The sequence below is a fragment of the Anopheles nili genome, chromosome 2 (assembly GCF_943737925.1).
Source record: "Anopheles nili chromosome 2, idAnoNiliSN_F5_01, whole genome shotgun sequence".
Lineage (NCBI taxonomy): Eukaryota > Metazoa > Arthropoda > Insecta > Diptera > Culicidae > Anopheles > Anopheles nili.
In genome coordinates this window covers 64,536,497-64,555,293 of record NC_071291.1, presented here as the reverse complement: position 1 = coordinate 64,555,293, position 18,797 = coordinate 64,536,497, and the positions used below count along the sequence as shown (strand labels likewise).

At 48.6% G+C, this 18,797-nt stretch overlaps 1 protein-coding gene across 1 annotated transcript; it reads left to right on the top strand.

The window, feature by feature from the left end:
• The first annotated feature begins 14,786 nt into the window (after positions 1-14,786).
• LOC128728277 (CLIP domain-containing serine protease B14-like) lies at positions 14,787-16,856 on the top strand. Its single transcript, XM_053821900.1, has 3 exons — positions 14,787-15,268; positions 16,159-16,466; positions 16,529-16,856. The coding sequence occupies exons 1-3, from the start codon at positions 14,787-14,789 to the stop codon at positions 16,849-16,851; spliced, it is 1,113 nt and encodes a 370-aa protein (XP_053677875.1). The 3' UTR covers positions 16,852-16,856.
• The last annotated feature ends 1,941 nt before the right edge of the window (positions 16,857-18,797 follow it).

The following is an 18,797-nucleotide window of genomic DNA, read 5'->3' as shown; positions in this document are numbered from 1 at the left end:
ACGTGTGTCGGTTTGTGTGTGAGCCACCGTAGAATATGAAATAAGCCTCCAGCAGCATAATGCGCAGCGAGCGAGCGATTCCCATGGACACGCCAGCGCCAAAAAAAAACCCAGCCACGCAGGTCAAACAACCCAAACTCTCCTCCCAAAACACAAACGGGTGGGTTTTTCCCCGGTGATTATATTAGTGCTTAAATAAGCGTAAAAGCGAACGCCGCTCATTGATAGCGGGCTGTATCGTCTTGCGCTTTGCGCGGAATGAAGTTTTCATTTAACGCTTCATTTACGGCCCTTCGGAATGGACGGGCACGCGTAATCGCGAAGAACCCTGCAAGAACGCCGGTAGAGAAGGTGCATAATTAAAAGAAGCGACCACGGGATAATCGGACGCGCTCGCTCATCAACGTTGGTGTTTTTGGTGCGTTTTTCTCGCCCAGGCTAATGCTGGTGTAATGAGCTCGCTCGATTGTGGGTGCTCCGTTTGATGTTGCTCTCCCTCAACTGGGGTGGGAGTGAGAAGAACAAGCGTTAGTTTTTTTTTTCGCGTGGTCATCTAGCCACTCTATCACTAGTTAAGCTGTAATTTATTCGCTCGACGTACGCCACATTCGACCGGCCACAATGGGCCGTAATGTGAGGCCGTAACCGTGGTCGCTAATTACACCCTCACCGTGAGCGGGTCGGGTGTAACGGGTTTTCGCCTTTCATTGACAGGATTACAAATGGACGATCGAATTGCTACAAATCGACTAGATTGATAAAGCTAATTGGACTGCTCGATATCATCTGCCCACCGACCGATCAGAGCGCATCGACGCGGGTCGCGAATTGCGATTGGGAAAAGATTTATTCCACCCCCTTTGGGGGTGATTCAGCCTAAAGCGGGGATGGGGGGGAGGCCAGTTACGTTTGGCTGACCTTTCATTTTCGTCCTGCCACCGGTGCTGATTGACGGATAATTAGCCGGTGGCGAATGGGGGACGACATTTGGCCCCGTTGTGTACGGCCGCCGGATTTCAGCTGCGTCCGTTAGTTTAGCAATTAATGGCATGTGGCATTTTGTGTGGTGCCCTTTTTTTTTGTTTGTTTGTTCCATGTTTTGGCCACCGTTTGGCTTTGCGGGCAGATGGCGCGTGAGTGGCGCTGTCAATGGGAAGGTTTCCCAACTGACCCTGAAAGGTTGCTCAAAGGGTCAGGCATCGAATAGGCCACCGTTTGGTTGGATTGATTTATTGTTAATTAAACAACGCTCCCGCTGGGTGCGGCGTGAATGCTACCTTATCGCAAGCGGGTTTCGATAAGGGTTAGCTCCTGTCAATGGGCACTGTTCGTTTGAGGCACTTCCGAGAACTGAAAAGTTCTTTTCCTCTGTCCGTTCAGTAGCATTCTGGTTTGGGTTTTTTTTTGCGATACCTAATCACTTGCTGCAGTTAATGTAGCTCTATCGTTACGTAATAACCACCACACCAATGTCGCATCGCGAACTAAATCACCATCAGAAGAAGCTGCTCTTAATTATCTGTAACCAGTTCGGCTAATGTGGTCGTATAGCGGACATGGCGTGGATGTTCGATCGATCGATCTGTCGGTGGAACCACCCGTCCGTCCGTCGTTCCGGTGCGTGTCTACATAATTGATACATCCGGGTCCGGGTTCCTTTGATGCCGTTGAATCAGCATTTCCAATCCCGGTGTGCGGTGGCCGACGGGATGAGTTTCGCTTCGATGGCCATTACGATGGCAATGGTCGCTATGCATGCGCACGGAAGCCGGAAGCCGAGCTGGCAGCTTCAGTCGAACGCGTTTTCTGGGAAGCGTAGCTGGATGGCGAAAACAATGGCATTACAATTACTGAAACCAAGAGCGATCGGTTGGGAGGCCAGCAGCTTGAAACCGTGGGCACTACGATCTTGGGCCGTGGATATGCTAATGCACAGCAACTAGAGGGAGTTTTGGTAAAGCTCTTGGGATGATTTGAATGCATTTAAATCTTTGACTTAAAAGCAATTTTGCTGTCAGAAATTTAACTCTATGTCGTGTGAAAATATCAAAAAGATTTTGAACAAATTTTATAAGATTAGTTGATTTATCACATTCTTAAAACACACTACGCAATCCACTGCTAGATCCTGACAATCGGGCATAGATTGATGAGCATCCTGCTTCCGAGAATCATGTTAAGAAATAAGGAAAAACTTCCGTATAGATTTTTTTCTAAAAAGCATTTCCAAAAAAAAAATACATTCAAGCACGCTGCAACGATCCAAAATTCAACAAACCACTCCGGTGCATCGTTCTAGTTTCCCCGAGAGATATGGCGGGTGAAAGAGAGAGAGAAAAAAAAAAGTACAAAAATTCCACCTTTCCCGCAAAAATTCAGCCCAAAGAGTTTCGTGGCCCAAAATGCTGATTCAGAGCCGAAACGAAATAACGTACAGACAAGAGTAGGGGGTGTACAAAATGGATGAAAAAAAGAAATAAGAGAAAGAGAGAGAGAGAGAGCGACTGAAGAAATAAAGAACTCGAAAAAACACACTGCCAAGCCCGCATCTGGACGCAGAGATTGAAAAATGGATAAAAGATGAATGCACGCAAAACTTTGCGCGCGCGGAAATATATTCAAATTCAATTCAAAACCACACGATGGGACGATGGGGTAGCTGGCCGGGAGGGGTGTGGTGCCAACCAACAGGATGCACACGCAAAATTGGAATCCTCCTGAGATGCGCCCGTTCAGGGGGGGGGGGAGGGTGGCTGGAAGCATCCCCAGCGGATCGCGAGGAAAAAACCACCCAAACCAAGCGAGCGAATGAGAGAGAGAGAGAGAGAGAGAGCGATAGCGCGTGCGAGCGAAACAGAGACAGCGCACATTAATTTTTGCGGAATGCAAAACGATCCCGGCTTGCATTTCGGTGTTGTGCCCGCGTTGGGGTGGGGTTGCATTTTTGTGCGCTTTCGCTTTGTGTGTGTGTGTTTGCTCCATCATCCGCTCTCCAGACGCGACTAAGCCGCAAAAGAACTGCGGTTTTAAAAAGGAATTCCGCAACCGGTTGGGTAAATAAGCAATGGCACACAAGGGGTTCCCGCTACCCGGAGGTCGAATGAGTCGAATCCAAAGGGTGGGGAACAAAAAAAACAAAAATAGCAAAAAAAAAAAAGCACTCCAACGGAGGCCCGCAAACCGTCCGGCACCGATGCGGAACATTAAAAACACTTAATTGATGTACCGTTTCCTTTTTTTCTCTCTCTCTCTCGCTCTCTCGTTTGGTTCTCTATCTCCACGCATATCCTTTTGCAAACGCGCCCAAAAGGTACTCACACACGCACACACACACATGGCGTCATACGAGGACAAGCTCCCAAGAGATGGGGAAATTTTTGGGACTCCCCAAACTAAACCCCTAACGCTTGCGCCTCGGCGGGGACATCCACAGGGACGAACGAAGCCCCCATAATTATAGTCGAGCAAAAGGCTCGGTGCAATCAGCCTCCGGAACTCACCCGGAAGTGCCGATCGTCCAAGCGCTTGGTGCGCGCACCGAGTGGACAGCGTTTAAATTTCAATTAGACGCATCCCGCGGCAACGCCAGACGAGCGCGTGTAATGGCGAATGAATAGCGCGCATCGGGAAGTGGCGTTCGCTTTTCCGGTGTTTTTTTTTTCTCTCTCTCTCTCTCTCTCTCTCTCTCGTTGTTGTTATTCACTATGCGGCACCCGGCACGAATTGACGCTGGATGCGGATGCGTCTCGGATGTGGACCGGTCATTTTTTTTTCCTCCATTCCCTTGCGTCCTTTAGCTGCTTGCCATTTTCCGGTCGGGCCGAAGCCCCCCCCTGGTACCGGTACGGGCCGATTGGAGGGAGAAAAATAGAATTATAATAACGACGAGCGGACGCCGGTGTGGCCGGGAACGTACGACTCGACGCGAGTCGTTGTGGACAATTACAGGAATCATCGGTTTAGTGGTTATGAACATTACGCTAAGTAATCCGATTACGTGCTGTCGGTACATCGGTTGTCCGTTCGCTTTTAGTCGTGCCGCGTGCGCTTTTCCGGAGGGCAGAAGCTAACGAACCGCACCAACTGGAGCGTGGCGGTTACGGGCAAAAAGGGGGAAGGCCCCGGGTGGGGCGTGTAGTTCCGAAGGGATAATCGTTGCTCATACGCGAAACAAATAACGTACGGCCATTTTGGTGGGGAATTTACATGTTTGTGCTGTTAGCATCAAGAGGTGCGTTGACGAATGCGTCCTGGGTGTATTGAGGCGCTTTCGGGTGTTTGCTCTTTAAGTAAACATGTTTGAATTCTATTGTATCCGTTCGTTTGCTCATGCGTTGACCCAAACGGATCATTATTGAGTGTGGAAAATAGTATCCTTTTCTGTGAAATCAGTCCTGAAATGAAAAGCCTGTAGCCTCTTGCTTTGATATGTGGCAAAGCTTAGCGTTATGAGTGTGAAGTTGAAATAACGCAACGCAATTCTCATCACAAATATTGCCCTTCAGTTCCAATTAAGAAACAATAATTGCAACTTAAGGGAAATATTAACTGCACAAAGCAAAAAATAAACGGATACACCACCCTGTCGCACGGTGTAACGAAATTATGCGACCGATTGGCTCGATAAAGCGGTGTAAGACGCAGTAAATGCGCCCTAAGGACTCTCCCGATCCCGACACGTGGCCCCCTAATCAATCTTCATAAAATCATCGAACTCATCAATCCCGCTCGCGCTCACAGGGTGGTCCGGTGGCCGGGTAAAACGGTCACCTAATTCGCTCGAACCCCACACACGCACACACACAAACCCAAACCGTCCCGCTAATGGTCGCGATGGATGAATGAACGCCGAAAGACATAAAAGAGCTGATCCAAAAATTGTCGAATAAGCGATTGCCTTCGCCAAACGCGCGTTCGACTGTAATTGATTCCCACGGTCCGGCATTTGGGGGTCTGCGATCGAGATCGCGCGGCAGCAAGGACGAAAGGGCGTTTCGAGCGGATAAATCTTCCGATCAGCCAGGATAAATCGTTCGCCCGCGGCACTCAACAGTTGTGTGCGGTGTCCCAGGATCAGTGGAGTGGTAAGATTTGCTTTTACTTTTACTTTTCCTGGCCAGCTTTTTTTTGCGGGCAGCGCTTTGGCGGCAACCCCCCCTGCTGGCAGGCACATAATCGGAAGTGACTCCTTTGATCGATAGGATTAGAGCGTGATGTATGGGAATGGTGATTGAATCAAGCGAAAGGAAAAGATAAAACGCACCGCCGGAGGTATTGCCGAATCAAACAGACAGAAAACTCGTTCTCGTCCGTTATCACACGTTTTCGGGGAGTGCGTGTGTGTGTTTTTGTGAGTACGCCAGTATCCACTGCGTGTCCTTATCGGGATTCGGTTGGGGACGGGGTTTTTTTTTCTCGCCGTGCCCAAGCCGATTGACAGACATCCTTCCGAAGGGGGCGAGCCCCTTTTCTCCGTATTCGCGTTTAGGGAATAGGATTTATTTTATATTTCGCTCTTTCGGGACGTCGGTTGAAGGATTTCGCTTCCCGGTGCCGGTGCAGCCGTGCGTCGAAATCAAAAGCCATTCTCGGGGGTTTCTCGATTCCGGGCCGGCGCTATCCGTTGTCTCACACCAGCCCGGCTTTTCTGGGGGACTAAAGTAGCAGCAAAAATGAAAAAAAAAACCAAGGAAGCCCGAAAAGCCTTTCAACCAAATCTTCTCGGATATCGCATCCGATCGGCGTCGATTCGGAGCCAGGGAGAAAATCGCCCAACTGTCAACCGAACCGTCGTGGCGTATTATTATTTCCCATTTGGGCCGGGGTCTTGGGGGGTGGGGGGAGGGGGGGGGATCCCGCGGTGGTGAAAAGAAAGCCCATTTGGGACGGAACCGAGGCAAGAGTTGCTGTTCACACCCTCGAGGATCCGAGCCACGGGGGTGTCTCTGGAGGTCGCTCGAAAGTCTTGGGGATGCTTTTTGTGTGTGTGTGTGTCGTTGTGCTCCAGCAGTGTTAGGGGTTGGTTTTGGCTTGAAAGTATTTTCTGCCTGTTGTCACCTTTCGTTAACCTCTCATCGATATTCGATCAGCACGGGCCGAGCACCGGTTGGGAGGATCAAATGTTTCCTTTTAAATTTAATTGAAATTCACCCGGCACAATCACGTCCAGTTGTGGAATGCTCGTGTTGGTGGATAGTTGAGTGTTGATTTTTTTGCTTAGATCAAATAATTCGTAAAACTGTACATTTCAAAATTGTTAGTTTAGCAGTAGCATTGTGAAATGATAGAGAAAAAATCACATTAATAGTTGCGCTTCAAAGTATGCAACAAGCTAAGCACAGGATCTAGTGTGCATTTGTGGAATTAATTCATGGTAAATATGGTCCTTTACAATTCTAGAATGTAGAATCTAGAATTTAGAACGAATAACAAAGATTTTCCCTGCTTAAACATAAAGCAAAATGGATGCATGAAGTGGACGATTGAATGTTTAATCGTCAATATGTTTGTCACTTCAAAATCTGTGATTTTCCGTGAGCTGAAATGCTTAATGCACACTCCCATTTCACGTGTCCTAGATGGTTTCCTTATTCAAGAACGATGCCCAGAACTACCCTTTCGCGATGTCTAATGGAAAATCGACAGGAATAGTCACACAAACCCGGGAAGATGATGCAAGAGTTCGAAGAAAACGTAATAATTGGATGCTCGCAGCAGCGCACGTTTCGGTTTCCGCAATCGAACCGACGGTGGCAAGATGGGATTAATTATTGATGCCGTCAATTACCACACACCGGGGTCCGGGAGCTCGAAACTTATCCTAAGCCTTTTATCGTTCCTACCCTAAGCTGCCTTCCCGGGATTGCGACCGGCAGTGGTTGCAGGTTTCGTAGAAGCTGCTCGAAATGACCGCAGCACCATCCAGCACCTGCTCGGCGCTCGGTCATGTAGGACTCGCAGTGGATTTACATACGCCTTCTAGCTCGAACGGTGTTGCGATTTCTGTGTGATGCTGAATCTGAGTTTTCGCCACAAGGCACATGCGGTGAGGAGCAAGGACACCCGAGAAGGTGGTCGACACCGAGTCACGGCGAGTGTCTGTCTGGCTAGTGGCAGGTCGGTTCGTTTCGGTCGTTCGAATGCTTATTTTGTTGAATATGGAAATGAATGGATGTGATGAAAAATTCATATTTCCCGGCTTTCTTGCGCACCGAGTGGGTCTCTCATTGGCCGGGGCTCTCGGTTTTGGGGCCGACATTTAGCATTCCATAAACACTTCTGCCCAATTTTCGGGTGGCAGGTGGCAATGCAGGGATAAAGCGGAGACGCACGCGGACATGCGAATCCTTGCGCAAATCCTCCGGCAGCTCGCTGTGCTCGGCCTCAACGTGACCGAGACAGGCGGCATTGTGTTACTCTTGCTTGAGCCTTCGCTCCCAAACATGACAGGTAGCAGGGAAAAGGTTTTAAAAAAAAACCCTCCCCCGACCGGTCCGGGCACAAATGTCTCACAATTAGGTACGTACGTATCAGTTGATATGATTTGGAGTGTGGGATTTGGGCGTAAGTGGGGTACGGGGTTTTTTTTTTGCGAACAGAACAGAAAAACGAGCCTTATCGCAACGATAGAACCGGAGTGTGCGAAATTCGCGTTTTGGTTTCGTGTTTTTTTGGTTGTTGTTGCTGTTGCTCTCATCATCTGTCGAGCCTACCTTAAGAACAAAACGATGTACGAAAAGTTAGTGTTTTCTCCTCCATTGAACGCGCTCGACCCCTGAACCCACTGTCGGTTTTGGATGGGAGGATGGCAAATTGAAGTCAATTTAAATTTCACCTCACCTCGGCTGAATACGTGCGAGAGGAGATAATGTAGTTTCGGAGGAAGGAGTAGGGCTTTTAATCCTGCCACAAAAAATGAACCATCGTGTTGCAAATGTACAAGTTTTCGTTGAAAGCCCGATGAACATTAGAATCAATTTATGATTCAGTTTTGGGAGTGGTTTGCTGTGAAAATGAAAAGAGCGTTTGAGCAATCATTTCGTTTCAATTTAATACTTTATCGGTGCAAAACAGAGCTTCTCTAAGGATGGTTCTTGAAAAAAAAGCATAACTTATCCTTGCCATAAACATTGATCTTCATCACGTAGATTAAGTTCCTCATTCTTTCCCCGTGTATTGCGTCATTCGGTTGCCATCCGGCAAACCAGAACGATGTGTTTTAAATTTCGCAAAAGCCCTCCAAACTATCATTAGATGTTTCTTCTCGGAGCCAACAAAAAAAATCCCCCGTTCATCGCCTACTTGGACGCCACGCTTTCGGCATCTTCAGCTTGCCTCGATCGATACGGAACGCTTGCTCCAAACGGGCGGGCCACCGAAATGGCCGGAAATGGCTCGGGGTTTTTCTTTCGTGAAATTTATCGACCCCGCTCTCAGCAGCAGCAGCAGCTGTCGGTGGGTTGCGGGATGGCGCCAACTTTCCGGTCCGCTGAAAGATGTCAGTGGTGCAATTTTTTTACCATTCTCTTCATTTGTCGCATCATCATTTATTCAATCGTCTGTGAGCGAGCGCGCGGGGCCGGGAATTAAAGCGTGGAAATTCGTCTGACGAGCTGCAATGAACCGATGGAGGAAAGAGAGAGAAAGAGAGAGAGAGAGGAATGCGCGAGTGAAAGGGGAAACTTTCAACGCGCCAGGAGTGCTAGGGTGGCAGTAAAAAAAAAACCACCCGCGAATCGGGGACGGAGAAAAGCGCATCTGCAATTGTTTCCCACTTTGCGCCAAACCAACGGTCCACCGGAGAAAAAAGGGAAGGATTCACCTCCCACGCCTTGGTTGTTTAGCTTTCCGTCGATTTATCCCGTTTGCTTCTGTCATTCGTTTGTGCTAACTTCTTGCGCCTGTTGACCACCCACAAGAACCAAGAGCCACCCTCTTGGGCGCTGCGGGGCCAGACAAACGAAGCGAACCCGCAGACAAGAGCTGAAGGAGGCGAAAGAGACAAAAAAAAATAAAGAAAGAAAAAGCAAAACGCCAAGAAAATGCCACCATCTGCAGTGGTCGAGGAGCAACAACAAAAAAAAAAAGTAAGCATCCCACAAGCTGGACACAGTGTAGCTTGATTGTTAACCCCTTTTTTATGGCTGCTTCCGGTTGCCCATTAAGCAATCGACCTTTTGCGCTTCCGTTCGTCCTTCGGGCTGCAGCTTGCGTCCTGTTGGGTTCGCGTTGCGTTTTGGTCAAACCCAACGAGCCACAGTATCATCGCTGGGGCGGGAGTGTGGAATTTCCCTTTTTTTTCCGTCCCTTTTTTCGCTTAACTTTTGCGCTTTTCCTCCGCGGTACAACCCCATTATCTTAATTTCGCCTTCGTTTTCGCCGTTGATTTATAGCATCATAATCGTGTTATAATTAGTACGTCTATATTTACGCGAACCGCTTAACCGGGGGCCCGTTTGGCAGCGTTTGAAGTTGCGCACGGGAAAAGCCGCGATGGTGAAATGCTGTCTCTCTCTCTCTCGTTCGCTCGCATCTCGCTGCGTGAATGCATACATTTTTAATTTCACCCATCTCGCGCGCGTCCGCTTGTGAAGGTGTAAAGCAAAAGGGAAATAACGTTCAAAATCAAAGGGCGCTGGTAATCAGAACAAATGAATCCATCAGCGCCGCGAAATGTCTGCAGCAAAGTGCTGTGAAACTTGGCAACGTGGGGTAGCAATTAATGATCTCTTGAATGGTTGAGATGGGTTTTTGTTGCAGCTTCTTTTCCAAGCAATTGGGCATTTTGTGATGGGAAATTTGACATTTCATGCAAGCCGCTCGTCATCCAAGCAATCCAACATGGTGACAGTCTGGAAACGTCAAAAAGGATCGTCCTTTGGCGGCAAAGGTCGTACTAAGTGTAAGAGGCAAATAAAACGGCCACAGTGCCTGCATTATGCCACCCAAATAGTTCATTAAAGGGCACGATTAAATGCGAACCGTTAATCTAATTGGTACACGCGTCCTCCGGCAGCGAAGGGTGGTCCGTTTATTTATTTTTTTTTGCTCCTTTCCCGGTGTTCTGCTGTCTCCTCCAGCCATTTCCATTATCGACGTTGTCGCCGTCGGTGAAATGCCATGACAAGGGCCCACTCTTATCCATCGTTACCACGCAGCCCCTTAGGCAGGGCGTTGGCGAACGTGTTAATTCATTCGTTCGTAATGCGAATTTCCGGTGCGATCTCTATTCTCCCTTGCGTCCCTTCCGGCGGCAGGCTGACACGGTGACGCTTCGCAGGCTGAATGGTACCCAAAATTTGCCAACCGGAAGTGTGTCAGCCTCGAGCAGGACGAACCTGAGGGGGGGGGGGGGGGGAAGACGGTGCAGGCCGATGGGAACGGATTCGCCCGGCGTAGATCACGGATACGGCACGAATCTCTCCAAAGCGGATCGAAGCCGAGCGAAAGAGGGAAAACGAGGGAAGAAGCAGAAAAAAAAACTTCGCAACGAAGGAAAATGCCCCGCCGGGCTTCCCATTTCCCGACCAGGGTCCTTTTCCTGTTGGCGAAGAATAGGAAAGTGATGAAATTAAGCATTTCTGTCGCCCGCGCAAAACAACCGACGGAGGGGGTGCGGCTGGAAAATCATCGGGTCGAAATGCGCAACGCCTGATGAAGTACTTGTAATATCGAAACGCCGCCACCCCGTGGGTCTTTCCGTCATTTTGCCCCCTTTTACACCCACCCAGGAACTGATTACGTGCGGCCGGGGCTTTCGTAATTATTCAGGCCGTCGGTCGGCGCTTGAAATAAATTATTCAAATCCGAGCTGTAGACACATTTAAATGAGGCAATTTTCTACTTGGCGTGCGCCCATGGGCTTGCTTACGCTTTTCCGACCCCGGAAAAGACCTCTCGCTGCGAACCGCCGAAGACGTTTGCGAAATAAAATATTAAGAGGACGGCAAACGGCGTGTACGTACGGTGGCAGCAGGAAACAAACTCGTAAGTAATTCCCAGCATCAAGTTCAACTCTCCACCCACGCGGGGTCGTGATGGAAACCCTTTTCATAGGTCCACACACACACACACACACACATACACAGCACGCAGACAGGGGTTTTTTTTCTCAAACCCACGCCATTCATTAGGAAGAGGTGTATCGCTTCGATTGCAGCAGAACGCTCTCCAGCGGCCCTTTCCGGCGTGGAAACTCCGGTTTGCGTGATGCGTCATTTCGCGCGAGCAGCACGTAGTTGGAAAATATTGCATTTCGCACCGTTCACGGTTGGTGCCCGTGTGAGCGCGGCCGGTGGAAGCGAATTATTTACACTTCGTGATCGCCGTACTTGATGGCTTGGTGGACGGCGTACTTAGCGGTGGTAAATTTCCTTTTCGCGTGTGTTTTTTTCCCTCCTTCTATCGCTTGACGCGTGGTTCTGGCTTGGCTGCTGCGGGGAGCTTAGCTGAAGGTGTGCGATTTCCGAGGCGCGTTTTATTCGTTTACGTATCCCTTTTGGGGCCTTTCATTTATCATTCATTGCGCACGCCGGCATTTATGTGCTCGTGTTATTTAGCCCCGCTGGATAATGCGTGCATTACTTCTTATTACAATGGTACGTTTTTAATATATCGAAGGTTGAAGCTACGTTAAACGCTGCGTTAAATATCGAAATTTTCAAATTCAAGATAATGTTTGTCAGAATATTTTTCTGAGTATTATCGATGAAGGATTGTGAGATTTTATTTTATTGAATGCAGGAAGGTTTCTACGTAATACGCGATAAAAATGAACGTGCAAATTGGTCATAAATAAACGCAATTAAAACGCTTATAATAAGCATAATTGTCGTGGTGATTTGTTGGCTCTTCATCTGAATATTAACATACTGAAAATGACGCTGCCACTACCATAAATCTTCGTGCTTATTCTCCTGAAGCAATCCTTTGCTAGAAAAAAAAAAAAGAACAAACTTACCACAAACTTCTGCATCACTGCATCGTCACGATACCGAGATACTTAATGTGACTTATAACCATAAGTACCTACGCACGCACCGCACCAAGCCGGTCCACCAATATTAGCTACGCAGTACGCAACATTTGCATTTGACAAGACGCCTTCCACTGAACCGGAACATTCCGCAATCTTTTGCCTGGACGTTCTACCGGGACGAAGCGCCGTATCCTTCTCTATCGGTGTTCACCGATCAGTCGCAGATGCGTCCTTTCGGTTTTTGCCCTCGAAGTACTACGCTGCCAGCCGCAGACATACTCCGGGCACGGCTCTGCTCCACTGCCAGGGTATCGTTCTTGATGAAGTAGAACCGTGCCCCTCACGCCGTAGGGATGACAATACGTACGCGATGACGAACGCTTCGGCAGCGGTAACCAATGGCAACGGGTGCAATAATTTACCCCGTGGCTTTTTGTGGCACACTCGGGGGTGGGTCCAGGGGTCATATCACGACACCGTCTGTGTGCGCCTCATAAATGTAGGATTACGCGTGCTCTGGTGCTGGGAGCATAAAGGATTGCGGGCATCTTCGGCGACAGGTATGCCCAGGTTCCTGGGGCTCTTATCGCTGCGTTTGCATTTGCCACGATGCTTGGGGCCCTTGTTTCGATGACGCTCTCCGGAAGCTGAAAAGGGCAATATTTGAGCGAAACACCGAGCCCGAGGTTGCTGGGTAATGTTTTGCAAAGCTTACAGGTTCTCGTTCGCAGTACGTCACCGGTTGATAGCGTGGCGTAAGCGAATGCTGCTACCTGTCCGTTTTGGGGTTTTCCTCGCGCACGGACAAAAAGGATGAAAAATCGCTTCCGAGATTGTGTCGGCTCATTTCAGATGGCTCATTTCAGACGACAGCGACATGGTTGGGGCACAATTTTATTACACGTGCGTGCTGATGCGATGGAAACACACGAACAAAGCAAGCCGATCGGTGCAATATGGCGTGGCAAGGGTATCTTGGATCCGGGTGCGTTTTGTTAATGTAAGCCATTTAAGGCGGACAATTTGAGTTATTTAAATCCTGGTATCAGACGAGCTGGACGTTTCGTTTATAACGGTCGAAGGTACATGATATGAGGTGGTTTAAACATAAGCTCATCCTTCATCTCGTCGTTGGCCGTATGAAGGCATGCACTAATGGTGGAAATAATTCCTTTTTCATCCAGCTCACAGATAATGGAGTTTCGCACACTTTCCGGAACAGGGGGCTCATAAATAGCGGATTGGATGGTGTTGCCTACCGTTCACTAATGCCTATTGATGATTGAGCCAAAACAGCATAAACGAAAAGGATGAAACGAGATCGAGTGAGCCAAACAAAAAAAAAATACACGCCATAATGTGGGAGTCAAAGGAAAACTCTCAAAGAGAGAGAGAGAGAGCGAGAGAAAATGAAAAAAAATACCATTAGAACGTTGGGTCCTGAGTTCCAATTAACGAGGGATAAAGTTGAATTAAAACATGATTGGACAGAGGAACGAACCGGTCGCTTAGCAGCGTACCGGTGAGATAAACGCAGCGGTAAGCAAACCAGACTCTGGTCGTGTTCACCTTCGCTCATCCTTCGGTGGTAGAAGGGTTCGTGAAAGGAAAACGGCACAGAAGGGAGTGCAATTTTACCACAAACCACTTGGGCTTGCTGACAAGTTGCCGAACGGTATGCCCTCGCTATGGCCATTTCCCGAAGCCTTTGGTCAAGCATCCAAGCGCCCATGTATGCATTTCCTAAGAGCCAAACCCGTACAAGGGAACCAGAACAGGGAGTTTCGCTTGTCCGCTCGCCGGTGATGAGCATGGCCCGTGTGTTCGACTTTCTGAACGCCTTCGCCGATGGTCATGTCGAGATGGCGCATCCTGGGTGCTTTCCCATTTTTTTTTGTGAACGTTATTCGTCTGTTTTTCTGGCTTCACTCACCGACTCATAAATTTCGTTCACAGCGTGCCGCCACAATTAAGTTTTAATTAAAACCCCGGGGCTCGGGTGTGTATGCAAATTTGTGAGAGCACGCTGTTGCGGGAACCCAGACGTTGATGCTCTCAAGAAGCACTCGTTTGTGCTTTTTTTTTCGTATCTGTTTGTGAGCCATTCGCTTCGATTAATCTTAACGAACGTCGATGTGCCGGGATGGCAACAAGAAGCAAGAAGGTGCAAAAAAAAAACAAGTTTAATACTAATCCAATCTGTTATCGATTAGTGAAATTAAATACACAATATTGGCCAAGAACGAGTAACGAGGGCCTTGAATGAAGGTGGTTCTGGATCTTCCAAACCATGGTTGATGGAGCTATCAATTATCGATCCACTTGGCTGGTTTAGTACATTTTTATTAAAAAGGAAATGGATTTGATGGGGCAACTGGAACATTTTTATATCGCCAATATATTTTTAATCATCACTCACGTTGTTTCATTTTGAGTCATTTTACTGTTAACGTTTTACCCGCCTATCTATTGTGCAGCGGATGATTTATCTTACTATTTCACTGTTTTACTAATCATGCAGATGTTGTATATAACCTTCTCTGAATTTGTGGTGGCTTTGACTTACTTTGAAGCAAGCTTCGTTATCAGTCCAGCGCCTAGACCGTTTCACGCCAGACATCACATTCATAGTTGGCTAATTTTACACACGCCATCGTCTCGCTTTGCAGGGGATGTTTTGCGTTGATATTTCCAAGAACTCTTCTCAAAAGAGGGGCGTAAACGCGAGGCTACTGCGCAGCGATATACCCACATCAAGCTTGCAGTTTCGGTTCGACGATCACCCGCGCTGGAAGTGCTCGCCTGAAAGATGCATCGTTCACCCAAACCGTGCTTCAATTTGTTCGCGCTGGTAGCGATCGTTATGATCGGGGGCAGCTGCACCGATCGGAAACAGATTCCATGCACCACACCAAACCAAACGCTGGGATGGTGCGTTCGTGTGCGCGACTGTGATTACATTCTCGATTACATGTCGAGGGAGCAAGAGTTGCTCTACAACGATACGGCATTCCTTGAGGGTCTCAAGTGTGGCAACCACGTTGATGGTTCCGTGCTTGTTTGCTGCCCCCGGCTGGTGAATGGACCCAAGTGTGGCCCGTTTTCGTTTAAAGTTCGCGTACACGGTGGAAACGATACGGAGATCGGCGAGTATCCTTGGTTGGCGTTGTTGCGCTTTCAGGCACGCAACCGCAAGTTTCATGCGAACTGCGCCGGTTCGCTGGTCGGTGGAAAGTTCGTAGTGACGGCAGCCCATTGCTTTCTGGCCGCTAAGAAAAAAGGCTGGAAAATGTAAGTGTGAAGCGACGATTTCCGATCGGTTGCGTGTCCCGGAAGTGGTGACTTATTTGTGCATCGAGGCATCGAGATTTAAAAAGGCTTGTGTTTGTAAGATACTCGTGAAAAAAAATGTACATAACAGCACTTCATAATAACAGCAGCCACGGAAAATGCAACCATTTGAAATTGCCATCAACGCAAGCTCTAACAGGAAAGCCACCAATCGATGCTTTCCATCAGAATTCGTCGAACATCGATACCATCGACGTCATTCGCGGAAAACCGCTCGTTGTAATAACGGTATTTTGATGATAAAGCGAATTTTGTTTCAAATTCAATTCAGAATCAGCGAGAGGAAGTCAATTCCTACAATTAGAAGTGCATTTAACTGCATTTGCGCTAATGAAGCTGCGTAGATAATAATACCGCACGTGTGCATTATGTTGATTCTTGGAAAACCTTATCCTATGGCATCAAAAGCAATAGCTCACGCTGATGCAATTATCGATGGTTTTAGATCGATGGCAGTGGTAATGGCTTTTTGAAGTACAACTGCACCGTGCATATCTCGATGTGGCATCAACATGTGGCTTGATTGTTTTACTTTGTTTAAAAATGATCTCAGAGTGGGTAATTGAATCCTTTTTTGCGAAATGTCGATACAAATTCCATGCTCACCATTAGCCTCTATTGATAACGTTGGCTTCTCGGTTTGATCGAGTGCTTTTCGAGGATTTCTCACCCGCGCGATTGTGGTGTTTGGCGCATCGAACGACATGTGGTTGGGTTGGCCACAGCAAAGAAACTCCCGTGACCGCGAGCCCGATTACTGTGCTTTAATTCGAAACCGAACTACTCCTTCCGGTCACCGTTCAATGAAGGCCTTTTTTTCACCCTTCCAGCCACTCGGTGCGTGTTGCCGAATGGAACTTTATGAACCACCGCAGCAGCAAGGACTGCAAGCAGCTCACAGACCACGACACTCCCATCTGCCGGAAGGACTACGACGTGGCCCGGGTCGTACTCCACCCGCACTACCGGGTCAACTACGTCGTGCACGAGAACGACATCGCCCTGATCGAGCTGGTACAGAACGTGGAATTTGGGACCTTCGTTGCGCCAATCTGTTTGCCACTGGCCGATGACCAACTGGCCCCAGTTACCAACGAGACGGAGTACACAGCCGCTGGTTGGGGTTCCACGGAAGAAGGTAAGCCTGTTGCTGTTACTTCTTTCACCTGCTCTAACACGTGGTCTCTTTTCGGGTGCTAGATGACGGTATGTCACATTTGCTGAAGCAAATCAATCTGCGCTGGTTCGAGAAGGACCGATGCCGGCGGATATTTTCCGTGCCAAGTGGAACCGGTATCGGTGAGGGACATATCTGTGCGGGAGGCATTCGCGGTGAGGACACCTGCCACGGTGATTCGGGTGGTCCGCTGATGGAGTTGCACGCTGGACAGTGGTATCTCGCCGGTCTCACCAGCTTCGGGTGGCCCACTTGCGGTAAAGATGGCGTACCGGGGGTGTACACGAACGTGAGTCACTACCTGAGATGGCTGGAACGGGAGATATATCGGGGCGTGTTGGTGTAGCGTTAGTGGAGTCGGAGCGGAGTTATGATAAAATATACTTGGAAAAAGAGAAGAAAAGGAATGTCTTTTTAAACCTATTTTTGACGCGCTTTTCCCATGCCTTAAACCCGTCTGAATATGAGCCAGTATTAAGCTTAAAAAGGGCCAGTGTCCGATAATTACGATCTGCTTGATGGAAAACGCCTCCGCTAAAAGTCCAATCGTCCTGGTGAGTTTTCCTGTGCTATGGCTTTCTGTAAACGAAAAACACTTGCGCGATATCAACGCTGCGATTTGGAATAAAGTCGGTCCAAAGTTTGACGAGTAATGGCCGGCGCCTGGAGCTGGTTGGCAATTAAACTAACGAACCGAAATTGGAAGGATACGAATTTGCGTAGCAAACCCGCCCGGCAATCAAGCGGCATTTCCCGGGAGGAGCAGCATTCTCTGAAGAACACCACCAACACCAGCGAATAAATAAGCCAGCCAATAAGCAACACAGAGACGATGGAACCCGGCTTCAAATCGAGAGAGAGAGAGAGAGAGAAGTGAAAATCTCTTTTCCAAGGGCTGTGCACTTTTTCCCACGTCCAGATAAGCGCCCGGTCGAGGGCAGAAAATCTTGAAATATACTTCACACGCATCCGACATTCAAATTTAGTTCCCGGCAGATTTACACACAAGCACGGAACTCATCCAAGCACCAAAGGTTCGGTTGGTGGGACACTTTAATTAAAATGCTGTTCGGTTTTGGGCTACCCAGCGGGTTTTCACGTACCGTTACCGGACCCTGGCGCATAATCTTGATGGATGGCGCGGCTTTTGCTACCTACTAATCAGCATTTTCCGGGAAAATTGCTGCAGCTCGCTGGCACCCGCAGTCAGATGCAGTCGAATTGCAGTGACCAGGCTACCCAACAAATCCCAACTACCAGGAGTCTGTAGACAGGAGGAGGAAGAAGAAGAAGAAAAGAACGAACCGGAAACACTCGCACCCGGTGCGAAAGAAAGATACGCTTACGGGCGCCCGGGAAAGGCGGAGACTTATTACGACGGTAAGCGGATAGAGCTAGTAAAATAATTCAAAAGTCACTGATTGTTATCGATGCCCGGCGGAAGGTGGATGGTGTGCTGGCTAAGGGATGATCGTTAGCAAACCCACCCGGATGGGGGTGTGTGTGAGTGAAGCGAATCCCTTTTGTGGTGTTGGGAAAATGGTGTCGGATTTCGGTAGCGTTCCTTCTACGCTCGGTTCAAAAACACACACGGCACGCTTGGTTTTTGCGTTTATGAAGTGGAAACGATTTTTCTCCAACAACGTGCCTCGGTTGTTGTGATGTTGGTTTTTGCCACCCCCACCCAGGGAATGCAAACCGTTGCAAACTGCAACAGATGCCGTTGGTTTTCCCGAGAAGACTCCCAAAAAGCAACGGCCCCCTTTGGAAACGAGCCGGAGGATTGCCGCCGGATCGCTTCGAGATTCATTTGGTGAACGTCAAATGCGGACGTTAATTTATCGTCGACTTCTTATCAAATGATAAACTCCGTCTCGGTGTCCGTCTCTCTCTCTCTCTCGGGGGGTGGCTGGATTGCGTCCACGTCGTCGTCGTCGTCGTCGTCGAGTTTCCCTGGGAGAAAAACCCCTCAGCTAAGCACTTGGCTAACCACGGTAAAGCGAACCGTAGCCGGAATGTTGCTTATTGCGAGGCAAAAGCGAATCCTTCCAGCAGTGGCTCATTACAGCGCGCCAGCCGCATGGGGCAACGGGAGAGTTATGCACTTTGCGCAATGCATGTTTCTGACGTGCTGGCGCAACTTCATCGTGGTGTGGCGTAAATGAGAGGAGAAAAAAAAACTTACCACTCCTCATTCGTTATTTACTGCCCCGTTTCGTTTCGGTTTTGAGTTGTAGTTTGATTGTTTCTGGGCTTTTTTTTTATGCCACGGGTTTTTCATACCCCACTGGC